General features: G+C 48.9%; 6 protein-coding genes across 6 annotated transcripts; 2 read left to right on the top strand and 4 right to left on the bottom strand.

Moving 5' to 3' along the window:
• Nucleotides 1–176: 176 nt before the first annotated feature.
• On the top strand, nt 177–3,577 carry CNBG0890 (hypothetical protein; the record flags this gene model as incomplete). Its single annotated transcript, XM_769350.1, has 8 exons — nt 177–571; nt 633–1,088; nt 1,147–1,155; nt 1,210–1,345; nt 1,396–1,565; nt 1,620–2,359; nt 2,411–3,431; nt 3,490–3,577. The coding sequence occupies 8 exons, from the start codon at nt 177–179 to the stop codon at nt 3,575–3,577; spliced, it is 3,015 nt and encodes a 1,004-aa protein (XP_774443.1).
• Nucleotides 3,578–3,822: 245 nt separating this feature from the next.
• On the bottom strand, nt 3,823–4,819 carry CNBG0880 (hypothetical protein; the record flags this gene model as incomplete). The annotated part of the gene is made up of 4 exons (XM_769349.1): nt 3,823–3,942; nt 3,997–4,100; nt 4,159–4,653; nt 4,711–4,819. 4 exons carry the CDS (start codon nt 4,817–4,819, stop codon nt 3,823–3,825), a joined length of 828 nt encoding a protein of 275 aa, XP_774442.1.
• Nucleotides 4,820–6,018: 1,199 nt separating this feature from the next.
• CNBG0870 (hypothetical protein) lies at nt 6,019–8,044 on the top strand (the record flags this gene model as incomplete). The annotated part of the gene is made up of 4 exons (XM_769348.1): nt 6,019–6,255; nt 6,304–6,384; nt 6,431–7,639; nt 7,721–8,044. 4 exons carry the CDS (start codon nt 6,019–6,021, stop codon nt 8,042–8,044), a joined length of 1,851 nt encoding a protein of 616 aa, XP_774441.1.
• Nucleotides 8,045–8,476: 432 nt separating this feature from the next.
• On the bottom strand, nt 8,477–10,247 carry CNBG0860 (hypothetical protein; the record flags this gene model as incomplete). The annotated part of the gene is made up of 4 exons (XM_769347.1): nt 8,477–8,622; nt 8,694–9,213; nt 9,283–9,954; nt 10,086–10,247. The coding sequence occupies 4 exons, from the start codon at nt 10,245–10,247 to the stop codon at nt 8,477–8,479; spliced, it is 1,500 nt and encodes a 499-aa protein (XP_774440.1).
• A 434-nt stretch (nt 10,248–10,681) lies between these two features.
• CNBG0850 (hypothetical protein) lies at nt 10,682–11,874 on the bottom strand (the record flags this gene model as incomplete). The annotated part of the gene is made up of 4 exons (XM_769346.1): nt 10,682–10,772; nt 10,904–11,032; nt 11,145–11,696; nt 11,777–11,874. 4 exons carry the CDS (start codon nt 11,872–11,874, stop codon nt 10,682–10,684), a joined length of 870 nt encoding a protein of 289 aa, XP_774439.1.
• A 988-nt stretch (nt 11,875–12,862) lies between these two features.
• Nucleotides 12,863–13,524, bottom strand: CNBG0840 (hypothetical protein; the record flags this gene model as incomplete). Its single annotated transcript, XM_769345.1, has 3 exons — nt 12,863–12,889; nt 12,954–13,154; nt 13,234–13,524. The coding sequence occupies 3 exons, from the start codon at nt 13,522–13,524 to the stop codon at nt 12,863–12,865; spliced, it is 519 nt and encodes a 172-aa protein (XP_774438.1).
• Nucleotides 13,525–17,500: the final 3,976 nt, after the last annotated feature.

The following is a 17,500-nucleotide window of genomic DNA, read 5'->3' as shown; positions in this document are numbered from 1 at the left end:
TGTAAAGTCACGTGACTTGTCAATATACGTAATCATTTTCAAAGACTCGGATGGGGTTGGCCAGATGTAAGCGGGGACTTAAAACAGAGGGGGATGTCGGCTTCTTCTTTCGTCCCTCGTCCGGGTTTATACTTTTATTCTACACCACATCTCATTCCTCTGGCTGTCCCAATACTATGTCGGCCCATCAGCAACAGCTCAGGGGCCCATCCTTCCCGGGCCAGCAGCAACAGCACAAAGTCACAGCAAATGGGGACAACCAACATGCTCAAGACCATAAACCAGCAACTGCCAACGCATCCACAAAAAAACGCAAAGCATCGCCTGCACCCTCATCCACAGACAGGCGCAGGATGTCAACAGGGATCTACCCTTCGACGGATGATGATGCAGCATCCACATCAAGCAAACCTGTCAGGGAACCGAAACGCACCCGAGTACACTTTTCATGTGTCGAGTGTCATCGACGAAAACAAAAGTGTGATCGAAAAGAACCCTGCTCGCAGTGTGTTGCTAGGCGTGTACCCCACTTATGTCGACCATTCCTCAATGGCGTTGAGGACCCCAACATGTAAGCTGATTTTCAACTCTTTCATGAGCAAGCTGTCGCATCGAGCTGAAGAGAATGGTAGATCAAATAATACGGACGTGAATGCTCGTCTTAATACTATTGAGAACCTCTTGACTCGACTTGTATCTTCCATCCCGCAAGCCATCGCCTCTCGGCCGTTTGCTGGTGATGCAGGCTCACCCGATGTATCCTCCCTCACCGCATCCGGCGAAGAAATCTTTCATCCCCATGTAACACTTCCAGACCCCGCGTCTCGCGTCACCATGCCTCATAAACCGCCTCCTTCTGGTCTCTTCCCTTCCAATATGTCATATACAACTCCTCCTTCTCGGACGGGATATGGCTGGGGTCTGAGAGAAGGACGCAGAATAGCGCTGTCTCTGGATGATAACTTTGAGCTGAGGGATATGCTGCAGACGCTCAAGGAGAGCGGAGTATCGCAAGGACATTTGGAATGGCTGATTGCGGGTGTACCGGGCCGAAGGATGGCAGATGGATTGGTCGAGTTGTATTTCAGGTACGTAATCGTTCTCATCGGACGCGTGAAGGTCCGTGCGCTGACGATCACGCCACAGGGATATTGAGTAAGCCTCGGAATCAGAGTGCAAACAAAACACAAGTTACTAACCATACCACAGCTGGACCCGGTATAAAATCAACAAGTTCTCATTCATGTCGCGGTATAATAAGTTTTTCGAATCCATTGGCCGAAACCCATCGTGCCCGAAGGTCGACGCCGATACTCTCAAATGGCTCCCCCTCATGTTCATTCTTGTGGGTGCCGTATAATCCATTGATGCGATGAAAGGCTAATGTGTTTGCAGCTTGCCATTGCGGCACTCTCTGCTCCGCACGAGCTTGTGCCCAGGGATGAACAATTGGGTTGGTCACGTAGATTCTATGGCTCGGCGCGAAGTGGGTTGGAGTACGCCAAGGCTCTGCAACGGGACAACTTGGATGTTCTCTTTGCCGGATTACTTGCATCTCGTTACATGTAAGTCGATCAATACTCTGTTATATACTCCCATACCGATCAACAATGGTCTAGGCTCCTCACACGTCGACCAGCCGAAGGCTCTGCCCCTGTCACTACCGCTTTCCAACTCGGTCTCTATCGAGACGGTTCCGTGCTCAACATTTCGGACAAGAAGGAAGTTGAGATTCGTCGTCGGGCTTGGGCTATGCTCTATCACATTGACCGTACCATCTCGCTCCTGGTCGGCAGGCCCCCATCCATCTCTGACGCCCATACCGATACCCAGCCGCCCGCGAATCTTGATGATGAAGAAGTTGAAAGCGGCGACTTTGACCCGGCCGGACACCCTTTGACTACCCCTACTTCGTACACATACGTTATCGTGCGACACAAGCTTGCAGAGATTATGGGTCGTATTGCCTATCATACATTCGCTATCCAACTTCCCGACTATGGCACCGTTGTTTCTCTCGACCGCGAACTTCTCGCTTGGCGAGATAACCTTCCTTCTTTTTTCCGTATGGAAAACCCCGATACATCTCTCGACCAGTCACACCCTTACCTCTTTGTCCAGCGGCATCTTCTCGCGTGCGAGTGGTATTACACACGTATCACTCTTAATCGACCTTACTTGCTTCGAAGAAAACCCCAGGATAGCCGGTATGCGTACTCGAAGACGGCGGCTATTGAGAGTGCAAAAGCGGACCTGTTGTGTAGGAGAGCGTTTGTGATGGAAAAAGGTAATTTGGTTGTGAACAGTGGAGGGTATAGGGTGTTGAATTCTTACATGGTCCTTGGTGTCACTATCAAGCGTATGTCCTCATATCCTACGATTAAGAATCATACTAATACAACTTGCGTAGTCGATCCTGACTCGCCGCAGGCCGATGAGCTCCGTCAACTGCTGAACGTTGTATCTGGCCGTCTTCCCGACTCTCAAAACCGCATCTCTGAACCCCTTGTCAAGGAAGAACTCGCCATCGTTGAATTCCTCACCGCTAAGAACCTCGGCAAACCTCCACGTCTTCCACCTAACCGGAATACAGAAGCTTCTGGCGGTGCAGGCGATGACCAGACCCCCGTGGATCTTTTACTTAACTTGGCGAAGACGAGGAGCGGGAAACGAGCGGCCGAAGAGGAGAAGAGACAATTGCGACTGCAAGCTGCGAGGGAAAAGGAAGAGCAACGACAGGCGGCAAAGAGGAATGCTGGAGCAGAGAATATATCGTCCAGTCCATGGGGATATGTGGCACCGCCGATGCCGGGGCTGGACGTGCAGCAGCCTTTTGACAACGATGGCAAGCGAGTCCCTCGTCCACTTCAGCCTCCTCCAACCCGCCGCGCAGATGGGTCCATTCCTGATTCCACAGGTTGGTCCCCAGAGATGGCGCTTGCCCTCTCTCAAACCCCGCTCAAACCCCAGTCCTCTGCTAGTTCGGCCCAAGCTCAAGCCCAAGCACTCGCCAATGATCTTCAGAGATTTGATTCCTCCAATCAGAACCGAGCGCTGTTGAGTCCAAGCCAAGGAACGGGCAATCTGGATCTTTCGCCTTATGGTGGGTTTAATAGCTTGCCGTCTTTGGGCGATACGCCCGGTTTGAGCGGGTTTGACGGCAGTGCAGGCTTCTTCCAATCCCAGCCACCTCCGCCGTTGTCTCTCTCCGATAGGGCTACGTCGAATAGAATCAGCTCTAATTCTAACACTGGCGGGCCGGGGTCACAAGGTCAAGGGCCGCAAGATGGGATGTTGGATGGGAATGGAGTGCAACAATTTGGAAATGCCAATTTTGATTCGTTTGATTTCAACGATTTAGGGTTGGATGTTAGAGCTCCTGGACAGGGAGGAGGGTTTAACCCTTTCGCGTTACCCCAGACAGAAGAGGGGTGAGTGTTTTTTCTCGTTTGCTGACAGTAATAGAAATCAGGTCTGACGGACAAGTAGGAATGCCGAAAACAATGCTCCTGATGACGAGACTATGTTCTTGACTTATATCCTAAACAAATTCGCAAATGCCCAACCTGAAATTTAATGACTTTCTTGCGGTCTCTTGCTTTGAGAGGAGTTGTAAGGGTCGTGTAGCTCCAAATTTATATTGGTAATGGGTAATAATGTAGTTCTCACATCTATACTATATGGGCTTGAAGGTTACCGTGATTAAAACTTGTATTATTAGTGGCTTTGCCGACATGCATGTCTTTCATTTCACGAGGCTTCCATGTACTAACGTTCATGACAATGTGATTTGACAAGCGTACAGCGGCACATAGAAACAATCTAATCCTTGACCTTGTCCAAAGGCCTGTTGAACCCACCACGCCTATTCATGTATTGTCTCCAAGTTCTTTGCTTGTGGACACTGGCATCGCCCTCGACATTTTGTCCAATGCCCTTCTTCTATACACAAAGTTAGCTTTTTTACCTTGGAACGTACAGAGGAAAAGGTTTTACTTTAGTACTGTTGAATCCGCCAAAGCCCATCATTGCTGCCATCTGCGCCTCCGGATCGTCGGCATCAGGTTCCTCGCTGTGTTGTTCCCTCTCCCGTTCTTCCTCTATCATTTTTGTCAGTCTGAATTCCCCACAGAAAGTCAAGAAACAACGACGACGCACCTCGAGGATCGTACACTCTCCCATCTTCATTGTACACCACACCCATCGCTCTTTCTTCTTCACGTCGTCGTCGACCTTCTTCAATCGTTCGCCTGTCCATGGACTGGTAATCTCTCTCTCGCCCACCTTTGTCTCCCCCAGGCCCCCCGTAAGCAGGGCTGCGTTCAGCATAATCTCTGCCGCCCCCGCGTGAATACGCTCCACCTCGTCCACCTCGAGGTGGGTAAGCACTCTGGCCTCTCGAACGTTCGTAACCATCTTCGCGCCGAGGTCGGTAGTTGGGGTCACTGTTGGGATTATCCCGTTCCTTCTCTTTTTCACGATCACGATCGTAGGCTTTTTCCCTCGGTTTGTCATATCTGGAGCTGTGCCCTTCATAATCCCTCTCTCTCCGCCTATCGTCTGTGCCGCGCTCGCGCTCGCGGCTACTGTACGGGAGGTCCCTGTCTCTCTCCTTGTAATCTCTATCTCTATAGTCTTTTTTGTATCCTCCACCTGTAAAAGTCATCAGTATCTAATTCTGCAGAAAAGACGGTGGAGGTGGAAACGTACCTCTATCGTCTCTCATTCTGTCCCTTGTCGGACTTTGGCTCCTAGCTCTTCCTCCGCTTGGCTCATCACGAGAGTATCGCGCATCGCGGTCGAAGCCCCTTGAAGACATTTTGTGCTCCAGAACTTGATATGGCCTTTGAAAAGCAGATTAAACAAACGAAAGAAAAGTGAAAATGACAGAATAGCGGATAGAACGACGAAGAGCTGCTGGCAGTGCGTGGTGGCAACAAAGATCTGGAAGTTGATTAAGGCTAATTAGATTTGATCCCGCTAATTGTCCCATCCGAGGTCTACGATGAGCCGTGATGCATACACGAGGTACCAACAATGAAATCAAGTTGTTGCACAGTTTGAACCGATAAGGAGACAATGGTAAATGCATAACTATTTATAAAACTACTGCCTCTCCCTCCATGTATCATATTCCGTCACTGAAATGAGATACTGATTGCCCCGGTTTACATTCGCAATATAGAGTACTCTCGCAACCTTGTCCGTCGCCTTGAAAGTCGTATAGCTGAAAGGGACTTGCTTTGGCATCAACCTTGTCACCGGCCAAAATAAGTTCAACATTCTCTTGTGAACATCTTCCACCACTTTCTTTTCTGGCGCATCCTCCGTAGGATCAAAAGCCGGTCCTGATTCCATCTTAACGGTATTGTCATATACAAAGAAGCCGTGAGCACGGTCCATGCTGCTCAACCAACCCCAAAGTCCCTACATGACAAGTCCGTGCATTGGAGGCTACAGTCTCTTTGCCATGGGACAACCATTCGAGCGCAAAAAGGAAAGATCTCGGGCTTCGATTAAAGAGCAGTTTAAGCCTGGAAGACTAAGCATCAACGTTGGTTTAACTTTACTCTACATCCAATTCAAAGAACCATCAGCCTCAATCTCGTTTGATCAGTTGATCACAATGTCCTCACCATGTTTTTGCATCTTTCAGTGGCTGTTGACTATAGGGAGCATGCAATGGATGGCATTTGAGGGCTGTATATAGGGATGTCAGACGAAGTATATATATTACGTATGCCTCCACTTTGGCCTCCACCGAGTAGTACGCGGGGTGTGACTTCTTTGTCTCACCGCAGCCATCTTTCCTGTTTCTTGCACGTCTATCATACAAATCCCCTCTCCTTCTTGTTTTCCTTCTCCCCATGTATTCTCTCTTTTTTGATTTGCTATACCTTCACAAACAACCATTTCATTTCATCCGCAGATCTTTACTTGTTACTTGGAAAGGCGTTAGCAACTCCTTATCACTCCTGCCCACGACCTCCACCTTGCTCTTCTTGTTTATCTACAACAATGGCTACCACCGGTTGTCGATCCTCCTTTCCTTCGTCTCACACCTCTCACTATTCTTTTTTTGCTCCATCTGTATTTGACAAAGTCAAGTCTGCCTGGACTACCTTTTTCTCCAAGTTTGGTTTTGGGAAGGGGAAGGACAAGGAAGAAGCGACGCTGCTTTCTGCCTCCCCCAATGCCAATGAGGGTTTTTTCTCCTTTGTGTCTAGTCTAGCTCCATATCCCGTCTCTACCCGAGTGAGTTGGTATCGATGCCATATTAATCTTGCTTAACATAAAGTGCAGGTCAAACAACCTACGATTGACACGATGGACTACCGGGTATCCTATCCATCCTCTGAGGTTCCTGTCCTTAAACCCATCCAGGTCAGCCCTAGCTTATCTGGCATACTTTTATTATTCACTCAGTCAGACACAGGTCCACGAGGCGATCCCTATTATCTCCATCATCAACGCGTCATCTGGCTCTCTTCCCCCACCCTCGCCCACTATTTCTCTTGAGACTTCCCAAGATCCTATCAAGATAGTCAAGGGTCCTACTTTCCCAGAGACAGTTTTTGCTGACGTTCCCCATAATAAGCATCTTCCGACCGTTCGGGCCCTCAAACGAGTTACATGGACTAGACATTTCATCAAGAACACCCCAACTGACGTCTTTCGAGCCGAAAATGCGCAGATCAAGAGTAATGATAAGCCTATTCCTCGCCTTAATTTTGGACCCATTCTGCGATCTTTTGGTGAACCTGAAGATGACCAAGTGTCTGTCACTTCGATGATTGATGAAGAATACGAACACGAACACAAACATCTTATCGACAGCTATCAATTTGTGGAGGGTCAACGCCGGGCACATTCCTTGCCAACAGACTCTTTTGGCCGTTGGCAAATTCCATACCTCATCAACTACCAGGCGAGAATGATGGTACCCTCTCTCAAACAAGTATCTGTCTGCACACCTACACTGGAACACGTCGCACATGCGGTCATTATCGAGGAATCGGAATCTCTGTCTTTGGATTCGCAATCATACGACCACGAATGCAGGATTTTGGCACGATGGCCCAAGGAGACTCACCACTCTAGCATCTCGTCGGCAGACATTCCCATCTGCCAGGGACAGAAGCAAATGAACCCGTACAACGATTCGCCCAATCATTCTATCGCTTCTCTCCCGTCATGGTATTCTTACTTTACCAGCAATGTTGATAATTTTCTCCCGGACCAGCAGGATAAGCAAGACGAGCAGGAACGACCCCTCCTTCCCAACAATAGCAATACCAATTCTATCGGTGGTATTCTCTCTTCTATCAACTGGTTTCCTTCTATCAATTCGCCTGATAACGGTAATCGCTCGATCTCAACTCAGACGGTTGAACAGGATTATTCCCACTTATGTAAATCCCCTGGTAATACCCAGGGAAGGACTAGGAATAAGGTTGAACATCGTGGGGGGAAGATGTTTGCCCAGAGTTGCCTGGAAGCCCTCGAAGACTGGAAGAGGGAGACAGTTTTCAGACCTGCTTTTGAGAGTGAGAGTGGTAGACAAGGAGGAGGTGGAAATGAACGAAACGATGGACAAGGTATTGAGTCGGCTTTGGAATGCCCATCTGGACAGGAGGAGGTAGGCCGGGAAGACCATGATTACGAGGAGAGGAGAGTATTACTCGAATCGACTGCCCCTGGAGAGACTTCGAGGTGGCAGTCTTTTGCAGAATTTGGAGAATTCGGCTTCCTTCATGACCATCAAATCTTTCGGCCTGAAATCCCTTTTTCTTTTGGTGCATCGGATGTAAAACCCCGAACACCTCTTTCTCAATTGTCTATCAAACCAAATCTTATTAAAGTCAATGTCGATCATGCCCAGGGCACGATGCAGACTCATGAGCACCACCTCCCATCAATCAAGTTTTCCATGCGTGCCCGATATACCAAAATGTACATCAAGGAGGAGCAGATGGCCAATCCAGGAAAGAATGAGTCGAAAGCGAGGTGGTCAAGACGCTTGGGGGGAGCATTGAGGATGTGATGCTGTATGTATAAAGTCGTGACTACTAATTTCTTTTTGTTTCTTCTTTTTGACTTTTTGGGCTTTGGTGCTTCTGATATTATAATTTCTTAATGCTTTTGGACATTATCAAAGAAACTTTTGTCTCGTTTTCGCAAACATATTTCTAATACATGGATGAGATGGTTGGGGATGGACTTTTTGATAGCATTTTTGGTGTGTATAGAATGAATATGGGATTTAGCAGATTACCACGACAATCAATGAAAAAAGATCGCGACTTGAGCGGTCGCTGACATGGGAGTTGCACTTTCTTTCCAACTTATATAATGCATACAAGGTATCAGGCCTCAAAGCCACCCCATCGTAAACCTCGTAGAAACGCTCACGTCCTTCTAACCCTCCTGCACAGCCAACGTAAAAAGCAAGCAGCAGCAACCTTCTTTTTTCTTTTCATTCGTCGTCCTTTCTGACGACAGGTTTGGCGGCTGCTCGTGGTACCACCGTCTTGCCCTTCTTCCTTTCCCTCTCCGGCGCGACATGTACATGATGACTCAGTGCTGCATCAAACCCTGGCACGACCATATCCCACGCATGATCTTTGCCTCTTTCATCAGTATCAAGACCTTCTTCACCGAGCTTGAAGTGTGAGAGACGAGAAAAAACTGACCGATATACCTTGCCATATCCTTCAGTTCAACCTTATCTGCTCCCCGATGTTTCGCCAACCTCATCGCACCTTCAAACCCCTGCTCCAACAACTTGTTCATCACCTCACTCAATGCATCATCCATCCCTACTTCCATCGCTAAACCAGGTGCAATTTCGCCGAGCATGGCGTGCAATACTCTTTTCCGACGAAGAGGTTCAGGTTCCGGGGGCGGGACGGGAGGGGCAGGAGGCCGGACTGATTGGGTTTGGTTTTGGTTTTGGTTCTGGTTGGGAGGGGGGCGGAGGGCAAACGAGCGAGCGTCGGGAAGGGCGGTGGCGAAGGAGGTGGTGGCGGAGGGGTTGGGGGTGGTGACCGGAATGGGGTTGCTGCTGGACCCAGGAGCGTTGCCACTGGACGGTGGTGGACGACCTGCAGGGTGAACATTGGGAGACGGACGGCTTTGGGGTTGAAAGTTGCTCTTGGGTTGGGAACGCCAGTATGCTAATGATGCGCTAAATTGCTGTTGTCTTTGTGGGTCCTACATTCAAAATGAATTAATCTCCTTCTCCAACCTATGAACACTCTGGATAGTAGCTTTCGGGCGTACCTTGGCCAGCCACGCATTCCTTGTTTCAGCATTCAACTTTGCCAATTGGGTCAATTCTGTATGCGAATAAATCCCAGGTGGATGCGGTCTCGGTCTAGGAGGTGTAGCAGCCGCCATTCCAGCACCTACCGGTCCCGCCGTCGAGCCCGTCGTCGGTCCCGTACTCCCAATTGCTGGTGGTGTCGATACCGTTCCCTGAACTTGAGGAGCAGGCGACGGTTGGCTGGCCCGTAATGACGTTCCACTCGATGTAGCTGACATGGGCGTCCCTGGTCTTGATATCCCTGCTCCACCGACACCGGATCCGACGCCAGCTGGCGTACCCATCTGCGATCCTTGTCCTGCTCCTTGTCCCGGCATTTGCCCTTCTCCAACCGTGCCCACACCCACACCCGCGCCAGCACCAGAACCTCCAACAGCAGCAGAAGCCACATTCCCCGCCTCCTTCTCCCTTGCTCTCTTCGCTGCCGCAGCGGTAGCAGCCTCAATAAGTTGTTTTGTCACCGTTTTGATCATCAAATCAAATTGTTCAGGCGAGACGAGTGCCGGTTGGGTCTTCCATGGTAAAGAGGGGTTGATCGCGTCAGGGAGAGAGTATAGAGGGTTGGAACGGCCCGAAGATAAAGCATTGGCTGTTATTTGTCGGATGTGGGTGTGCATGAGGGTTCGTAGCTGATGAACAAAGGGCGAAAAGTCAGTGACCAGGCCATGAAAGGTCTTGACATATGGTCTTAATCCTCGCATCTCCCATCCTTTCTTGCCTTCCTCTCTTAGGTATCACAATCAATCCAAAAAAAACCCACCTGTGTCACCTGCGTATCTGACAAAGTCCCCTTTTCATACATCTGAAATAAATTTGGCAGGTTCTGCACGATCGTGTGGATGGGGGTCGCACCTCCACTAGCGGTCGCACGTGGGGTCGGTGTCCCTGGTGCTGAGCCGGCGGCGGATGGTGGTCGGGACATGGTGTGGAGCGAGGCCTCCCCAATGGATACTCCAGGTTATTTGGTGAGATGAAGAAAAGTATTCGAGTGCGAAGAAATGCGAAGCAACGAACAATCGAGCGCTGAGCAAGGACCGGGAGGAGGGAAACACGACCAGGCAGCTGACTAATCGGCCATCGCCGCAATGAGTTCATGAACGAAGAAGAAGACGGAATAACTACGTTACCTATCCAAGGCCCAAGACAATGCTATAATTGTGACCTGAATAACCCTTAGAAGTCGACTCTTTTCACTTTCATTTCCATCCACCACGCACGCAGCTTCAAAGACTGTACATTATTTTACAATGTTATACATATGCCTATCATATTTCGTGTCATTACGTAAAGACCTTGTCCGACGTTGTATATCGTGATTGTTCCGTATAGTACTTTTGATATCAAGCCACAAGTCCGTTACCAATTTCTTGCGGCTAGGTCTTTTTCCGCCTTTGCGTACACCTCAGGTAGACTGAATGTTACGCTTTTTATGATAGACTTGTTTTTTCTAATATTGAATCAAAAGGGTAATAAGCATGGAGTTGATGAAAAGGCCCGTTTTGTGAATAAGAAATGATAACAGCGATCAACTACTACTCGTCGATACAATTCGTCATCAAGCATCGAAAGAAGACTTACCCCGCCCCAAGACTCACATGCACTGCCGCAGGTTTCTCCTTCATTTTGTTTGCCTCTTCTTCTGGCCTTATCCCATAAAACCCGGTTCTCGAACATGGATAATGCTGCGGTAAAGTCGTTATGGGTGCCCTACATTTCCCATTCCACAAGTCAGCACCATACCCATCGCAGCCAAAATCGTACTTAGGTCTTCGGCCAGCCATATAGAGTATATGGGGAGTAGTGGCCTGCAAGTACATACGGCTGCCATCCTTCGAGACCTTTACCTTTCCAGTCCGCCATCATTTGCGCTGCTACTCCTGGTGGCATTGGGTACGGATACGGCCACCCCGCCCAACCATTCGTGGCAATCGCCGGTGCTGTATATCCGTCATTCGCCCATAAACCTCCCCACATGGCAGCGATAGCCTCTTGTTTCTTCTTTGCTTCTTCATCCTCCTTCTTCTTTTTTTCCTTAACAGACCGTTCGAATATCGGTTTTGCAATCTTCTTGATATGCTCGGCCCCGACGACCGAGTCAGCGGCTTCAGAGAGTTTTCCGAGTTGTTCGTGGAGAGTGACAATGGCGGAATCTGGCATTTTTGTGAGAATCATAAGAGCCTTGTAATTATATGGCCATGAGAGCTCTAAACGCGCTTTCAACACTTCCATAATGATTTTTCGGTAAGACTCTGTCTTGCCCCACTCTTCATACCATGCAAGGCGCGAGTCGTCTGGACCGACATCGCGCGTGTGGTTCGTGTCGTGCTCTGTCATGTCGCGGATAGCGCCTTCGGGATTGGATACGAATGCGCTGTGGGGGGTGGTGATTACCAGCGGTAGATCCATACATCAGCATGGTCTATCATCCCGGCTACTAGGAGATAGACTTACGTCGAGCTTGGCAAGCCGCCAGGGAAAGCCCAGTAACCTCCCATGGCTGGCAGCATCCCGGCCCCACCTCCACCCCAGAGACCCCAGGGCGCAGACATTGGAGCAAGGGATTTTTTTTTGCGGAGCTTGGAAGGTTTGTAATTGAAGGCGTATATGGCGGCGTCTGTGGGTCAGAGCGAAAGAAGGGTGGTTTCGGAGTGTCAGTGATTATCGAATAGGAAGTAGTCAGTGGCAAAAAAGAGGAGGATGCTGGGTGGTGTATCTCTACCTGGGACACGCGGAAGCATCACACAGTCCAGTCAGCTGTGGGCCCAAGCTGGCCCCCCCGATCTGGAACTGGATTTCTACTCCCTTTGCTATGGATCTCCACCACGTGTCATGTTCTGCGGGCATGCGGAAAGTGGTTCCTCACCAGACCGACCTCCGCCTCCACCCAACACCATCATCCCTGCTTGTTTACATCCTCCTGCGCCCCGGCCTCGTGCCGATCCTTGGGAATGATCGCGTACCTGTTATTGTATCCAAAATGATGGGAGCATCGTAAACTGTACACCACATGAAAAGGTGACCCTTGTAGCGCGGCCCACGCTGATCTATGTCATCTGCTTGCTCGCCCGGATAACGCATCAGGACTTGCCGGCAGACATCTCCACAAGGTGGTAGAGATAAAGCCTCATAAAGCTCAACTCAAGCCTTTCCATGCGAAAGCCCCGTTCAAAGCTGACCAGCTCTAATCAAGCTGTACGCCTCAGCCTTCTATAGCCCACAGCTCGGCTCGTAAGATGCCGACGATCCATATGCTTACCTCATTCTGTGGAGGGATAAATAGTGTAGCAATGAACAATAAACGGTTCCTGGCCTTGTCAGAGAAGACGAATACAAAAATGCACTTTCACTTTGTATGTGCCAACTGCCTCAATTGCCCGTTGCTATATTTCCTGGACCAAATTGGACTCTCAAGTGCAGAGTTGTGTACGCGAATTCTTGTAAGTGATATTCGCACGTCTTGTGTTAGCGACCGACCATAAGCGGTCGCCCGCACGTCTTTGCCTTTTCAGATACAATAGTCTGCATAATCGCCTTTCACTACAGACTCTTCTCGTCCCCAGGCATCTAATCAACGCCGACAATCAGTTTACCTTGACTGCTCTTATATCGTTTAACGCTGAAAACTCACGTTCACGCCAGTATCCTGCCCCTTTGTTAATCTCTCCACCACAAAAGCTGTAGCTCCCACACCTAAACCTATACTTCCGCCTCCAAGGACAAGGATTGGTAAACGAGCTCGATTGAGAAAGACGGCCGGGACGAGGAGGGCAGACAAGGCAGCGGAGATGGTGGCATAGTCATTTCGGCGGACTTGCGTTTCGTCCATTGCCTGCCATAAGCAAACCAAGCGAAACATGAGCATTTGTCCCCAAGGTGATACCGAGGAAGAAAAGAGAGAGAGAACTTACGACCTTGGTCAACCTCCCTCTCACCTTCAATTCACCCTCCCCCATCCCTCTTACATAGGCATACCCACCACCCACAACCGCGCCAGCCAAAACACCACCCATCGAGCTGTACATCAGGCCTCTTATAGAGAATGGTCTCCGCCTGAGGACAAGGGTCGAAACGAGATATGCCGGGGGTGCAAAGGCAGCAAAAAGTTCGGCGGAGGAGAGGGCAGAGTGCAGGAGGAGCTGGGTGCGTGGGGTGTGGGAGAAGAAGAGGGGCGCGGAAGGGGTTGCTGACTGGGGATCCATGGTTGAATTTGGTGTTTGGTAAGAAGGCAGGTAGATCTTCTGGGATGTATGATTTGTAGACAGACTAGTATTCCTCTTGGCCTATTATTTCATGCAGTATTATATTTCTCCCGCTCGTCCGTCTCACACGCATACAACGGAGTAATGACGTAGGGCGAGAAAAACTGGGCCAAAGAAGTGCTCAATACCGTAAACCCGTTTTGATTTGGGTGTATTCACCCATTTTCTCTTATTTTTGTTTCGGATTTCCGTTTGCCTTTCTGTGCGTTGTGTCCTCTTGACAAACTGGCACGGCGAAGCAAGCGAACGAACGACAATCATTTTCGAATCAAATTCATCCAGTACTAAGCCACGATCATTATCATGCACATCGACACTAGCGCGTCTAAACACTCCATCGACACAATTCTACCAGATTCGCTCTCTAAAAGAGATTTAACCAAAGCAAACAATGCAGCAGCTTGGGGTCTATGCCCTTTTCACCTTAATGTTGTCGAGGAAGGAAGTCATCAGTAGTTTTGTCATCCTCTTCAGTAAACTTGATATTGGCAGCATTGGCAGCACTGATATTCTCGATGATTCGTTCGGCATCGGACGAACCAAGGATGAAAATAGTCTAGCTCCCATGATCTGCAACAAACTCGACCTGTTGCCCGTCGGGGGTATACCTCGATATGAAAGCAGGCAATAAAGAAAAGGAGAAAATCCACATATTTCAGACAGCCTCAATGCCTACCATGCCAAAGCCAACTGCTCGTCTTTCACTCTTTTCTTCTCCCCCAATCTCATTCAACCTATCCAGACGTGATCTCGTCGTGTTTCTCGTCACTCAAATTGTCCCTGAAGTTCTCCGTCTCCGCTGCGGAGGATGAACGGAACTGTAAGTTGAGATCCAAACACTAGCCTTGGAAGCTTTCTCAAATGACTGAACGGTCATCTCACAAGCACCAATAGCACCAAACAGTTCATTGATGGCATTGATCATGGGTTAGACCTAGTTGTTGCATCCAGCTTCCAAGTTCGAGGAGGCATGAGCTCTTCAACCGATAAATCTCTCAATATCATCAGTTGAAGGCTTAGTCACCAGGTTACGCCGTCGTCAAGGTGATTCTCCTCCTTAAAAATGGAAGACACATACACTGTTTTGCTTGTATTGCAATAAATGTGTTGCCGCCATTGAAGATCTACTAAAAAAGGGTGCAGAGCAAGGAAAATTGGGATATGAGGATAAGGAACGAAGGGATGGACCCACTACTAGCGGCACTACTTGCAGGAGGCGGAAGACAAAAGAAAAATGCATTGACATTTATTGACAGAGGTCGGGGATACGGATCAAAGAGTTGAACAGGTGATTCGGCAGGCCTTGGCCGTAGTCAAAGTTATTTCAACACGTCTGACGTCTATGCATCATGCATGAAGCATACCGCATTGTATGCACACGCATTGCGTCCGTCAGCCACACTATAGAATATTCATTATTATAAGCATGTGCACAGTGTAAGAAATTAAACGGGTCCACAACAAGGGTCCGGTAACGAACGGAAGATAACGAAGTTTCATATAATTGTACCCGGACCTGTCGGCAGACGGCAATTAATTAATGACAGAAGACAGTAAATCCGTTCTTTTATTAACTCGAAGTGCCGAGCGCAATGAGCTGGCAGCCAGAAAGTGACGCAATACCAGATATTTTCAAGCACGCTTCTCATGTAACTTGCGACGTGTATCTTTATTGCGCACGACCTCCGCGGCCGTCCGCCTTCCTTTCTTTTCGAAGCGCTCTTTCCTCCCCCGTCGCCCCTCCACCTTTCACATACCACAAAACGTTGTCATCAGCGGTGTCGATTTTAAAGTCTGTCATTTGGAGCTCCCCAGTGCGATCTGATCTCTCGTGCTTCCGTTATGCCACAGCTTATTACGGGCTACGGGGCGGCACACTCTCCCGTTTTTGGTTTCGGGAGGCGCACGGAATGTGTTCGAGATGCAGGGACGGTAATATCCCGTAGACCACCCGGCAAAAAAGCTTGATTAATGCCGTCCGGGGAAAAGCGAGTGGCCGCTTACGGGTGGAGATGGTGAACGGATGCATGACTGAAGATTGTAAAGGCATGGCGAAGTGTTAAAAATTGAAGGGCGGGAATGAATGAGAAGATCGAGAAGAAAGAAGGAAGTGATTATGATGGGTAAATTATATTGGAGCCCTCAGTGCATAGACAGACGCATCCGATCAAAGTGTATAGTGTTACCTTCAAAGTGGCCAGCCGATATGAGTTAAAGACGAACACTTGTACAGAAAGAGACGGAAAACGAAGGCGGTGTCGGGGAGGCAGGAAGGTCAAAAGCGGAAAAAAAGGAAAATTGAACAAGCACACGCACGACGATGTGTCGCCGGAGGCGTATATGGCCGTCGGGAAAAGCCGATCAGAAGGATCCCCTTGTAACTAATAAGCTCCAAGCTTCGAACATTAAGCGCAGATAACATAGATAATTAATAAAAGAGAGAGCAGGGCAGCAGAGGGAGGAAGAAGAAGATAATTGGCGATGAGGTTTGAGATGCAGAACAACAAACAGAGTTCAAGCATATCACGGCACGATCATCATCTGTCATCCTGATCACAGGCTACACCCTACACCCTGTGGGTTATGGGCAACCATGCGTAATCTTAAGCAGGGGCCATTTTGCGTCGCCTGTAAACAAAAAAGAAGAGCTATGCTCGGCCTTCCAATTGATTGGTGCTGTGTCGCTGCTGTTTGTCAGGTTTTCGTTCAGTACTATTATCCACTCGCAGAATATACCTCAATGGGCTTTAGATGCATTACTTTGGTCCATTCCATTCGGCATGCAGAACCTCTTAGTAATAAAGTGAGTGACTAGCCGGCGAAGCAGAGTGAGAGCAAAATTGTACGGATGGCTCCTTAATTTCACATTCGCTATGCATGATATACATTATACACAAAAATTTACCGCTTTATTTTGATACTGGCCGATGATCCATGACGATCTACCACCATCATACATCATTGATGACCGGATACATGTTTCAGATGGCGGTTGATGATACAGCCGCATCTAATCTCTTCTTGCGATGGCAGCTGACGGAACCGAAGTTCCCGGGCAGGCAGCCGCTGCCGAGTGTTGCGAAGGCTGTTGTGAAGACTGTTGTCTGATGTTTCGGACACAAAGCAAAAGGCTCAAGGATATAGTTTAGTAGTAACGGATATCAGATGATGATGAGAGCACCATGAAACAGGCAACGATAGCCGTCAGGGTTTTCGGCTTGCGGGACGGACTTTACGAGCTTTTGGAGGGAATGAGCCGGACCCTAAACTGACCCTGGTAATAGGCTCTAGCGCCAGGCGTACCAAATTTGAGGAATCAAATCAGCGGCTTCTGACTTCTGACGCGTCAGAGTTCGTTTGTGCCGGCAAGAAATGCGATGCATGTGATGGAAAGAAGGAAACAAGCGAAAACTAGAGACCACAAGCTGAGACGAAGAACTATACCCAGACGAACAACGAACAAGAAGAGAAATCAAGGGGAAAGGAGGGTAGTAATTGTGGTGAGTGACGAGTATCCGGACGAACCATAATCGGGCTTTCTGCAAGGCACAGAAAGGAGGCAAAAGGAGGCAAAAGTCGCAGAGGAGAGTAGAAGAGGTGGAGGATAACTTCTACAGCGGGTTCACATTCTCCATGAAAAGACTTTCGGGAACCGAAGGGTGACAAGACATGCACAAATGACGGCATGGAAGAGAAGGTGGTCAAGAGATCAAACAGGACAAGTCGAGAGAGCGGTATGCCAGGCACGGGAACAGGGGCGGGAGTCACAAGTCTAGATCATTTAGTTACTATGGTGTATCACTTGCAACTTGCCGCCAGCAGCTCATGTACACCTACTCACAACATTTTCTTCACACCCATACTCTGTAAACAACACCATATCCCTCCCCAAGCCATCTCCTCTTTCCTTCCCTTT

Source organism: Cryptococcus neoformans, chromosome 7, assembly GCF_000149385.1.
Source record: "Cryptococcus neoformans var. neoformans B-3501A chromosome 7, whole genome shotgun sequence".
Lineage (NCBI taxonomy): Eukaryota > Fungi > Basidiomycota > Tremellomycetes > Tremellales > Cryptococcaceae > Cryptococcus > Cryptococcus deneoformans.
This window is presented reverse-complemented; position numbering and strand designations above follow the sequence as displayed.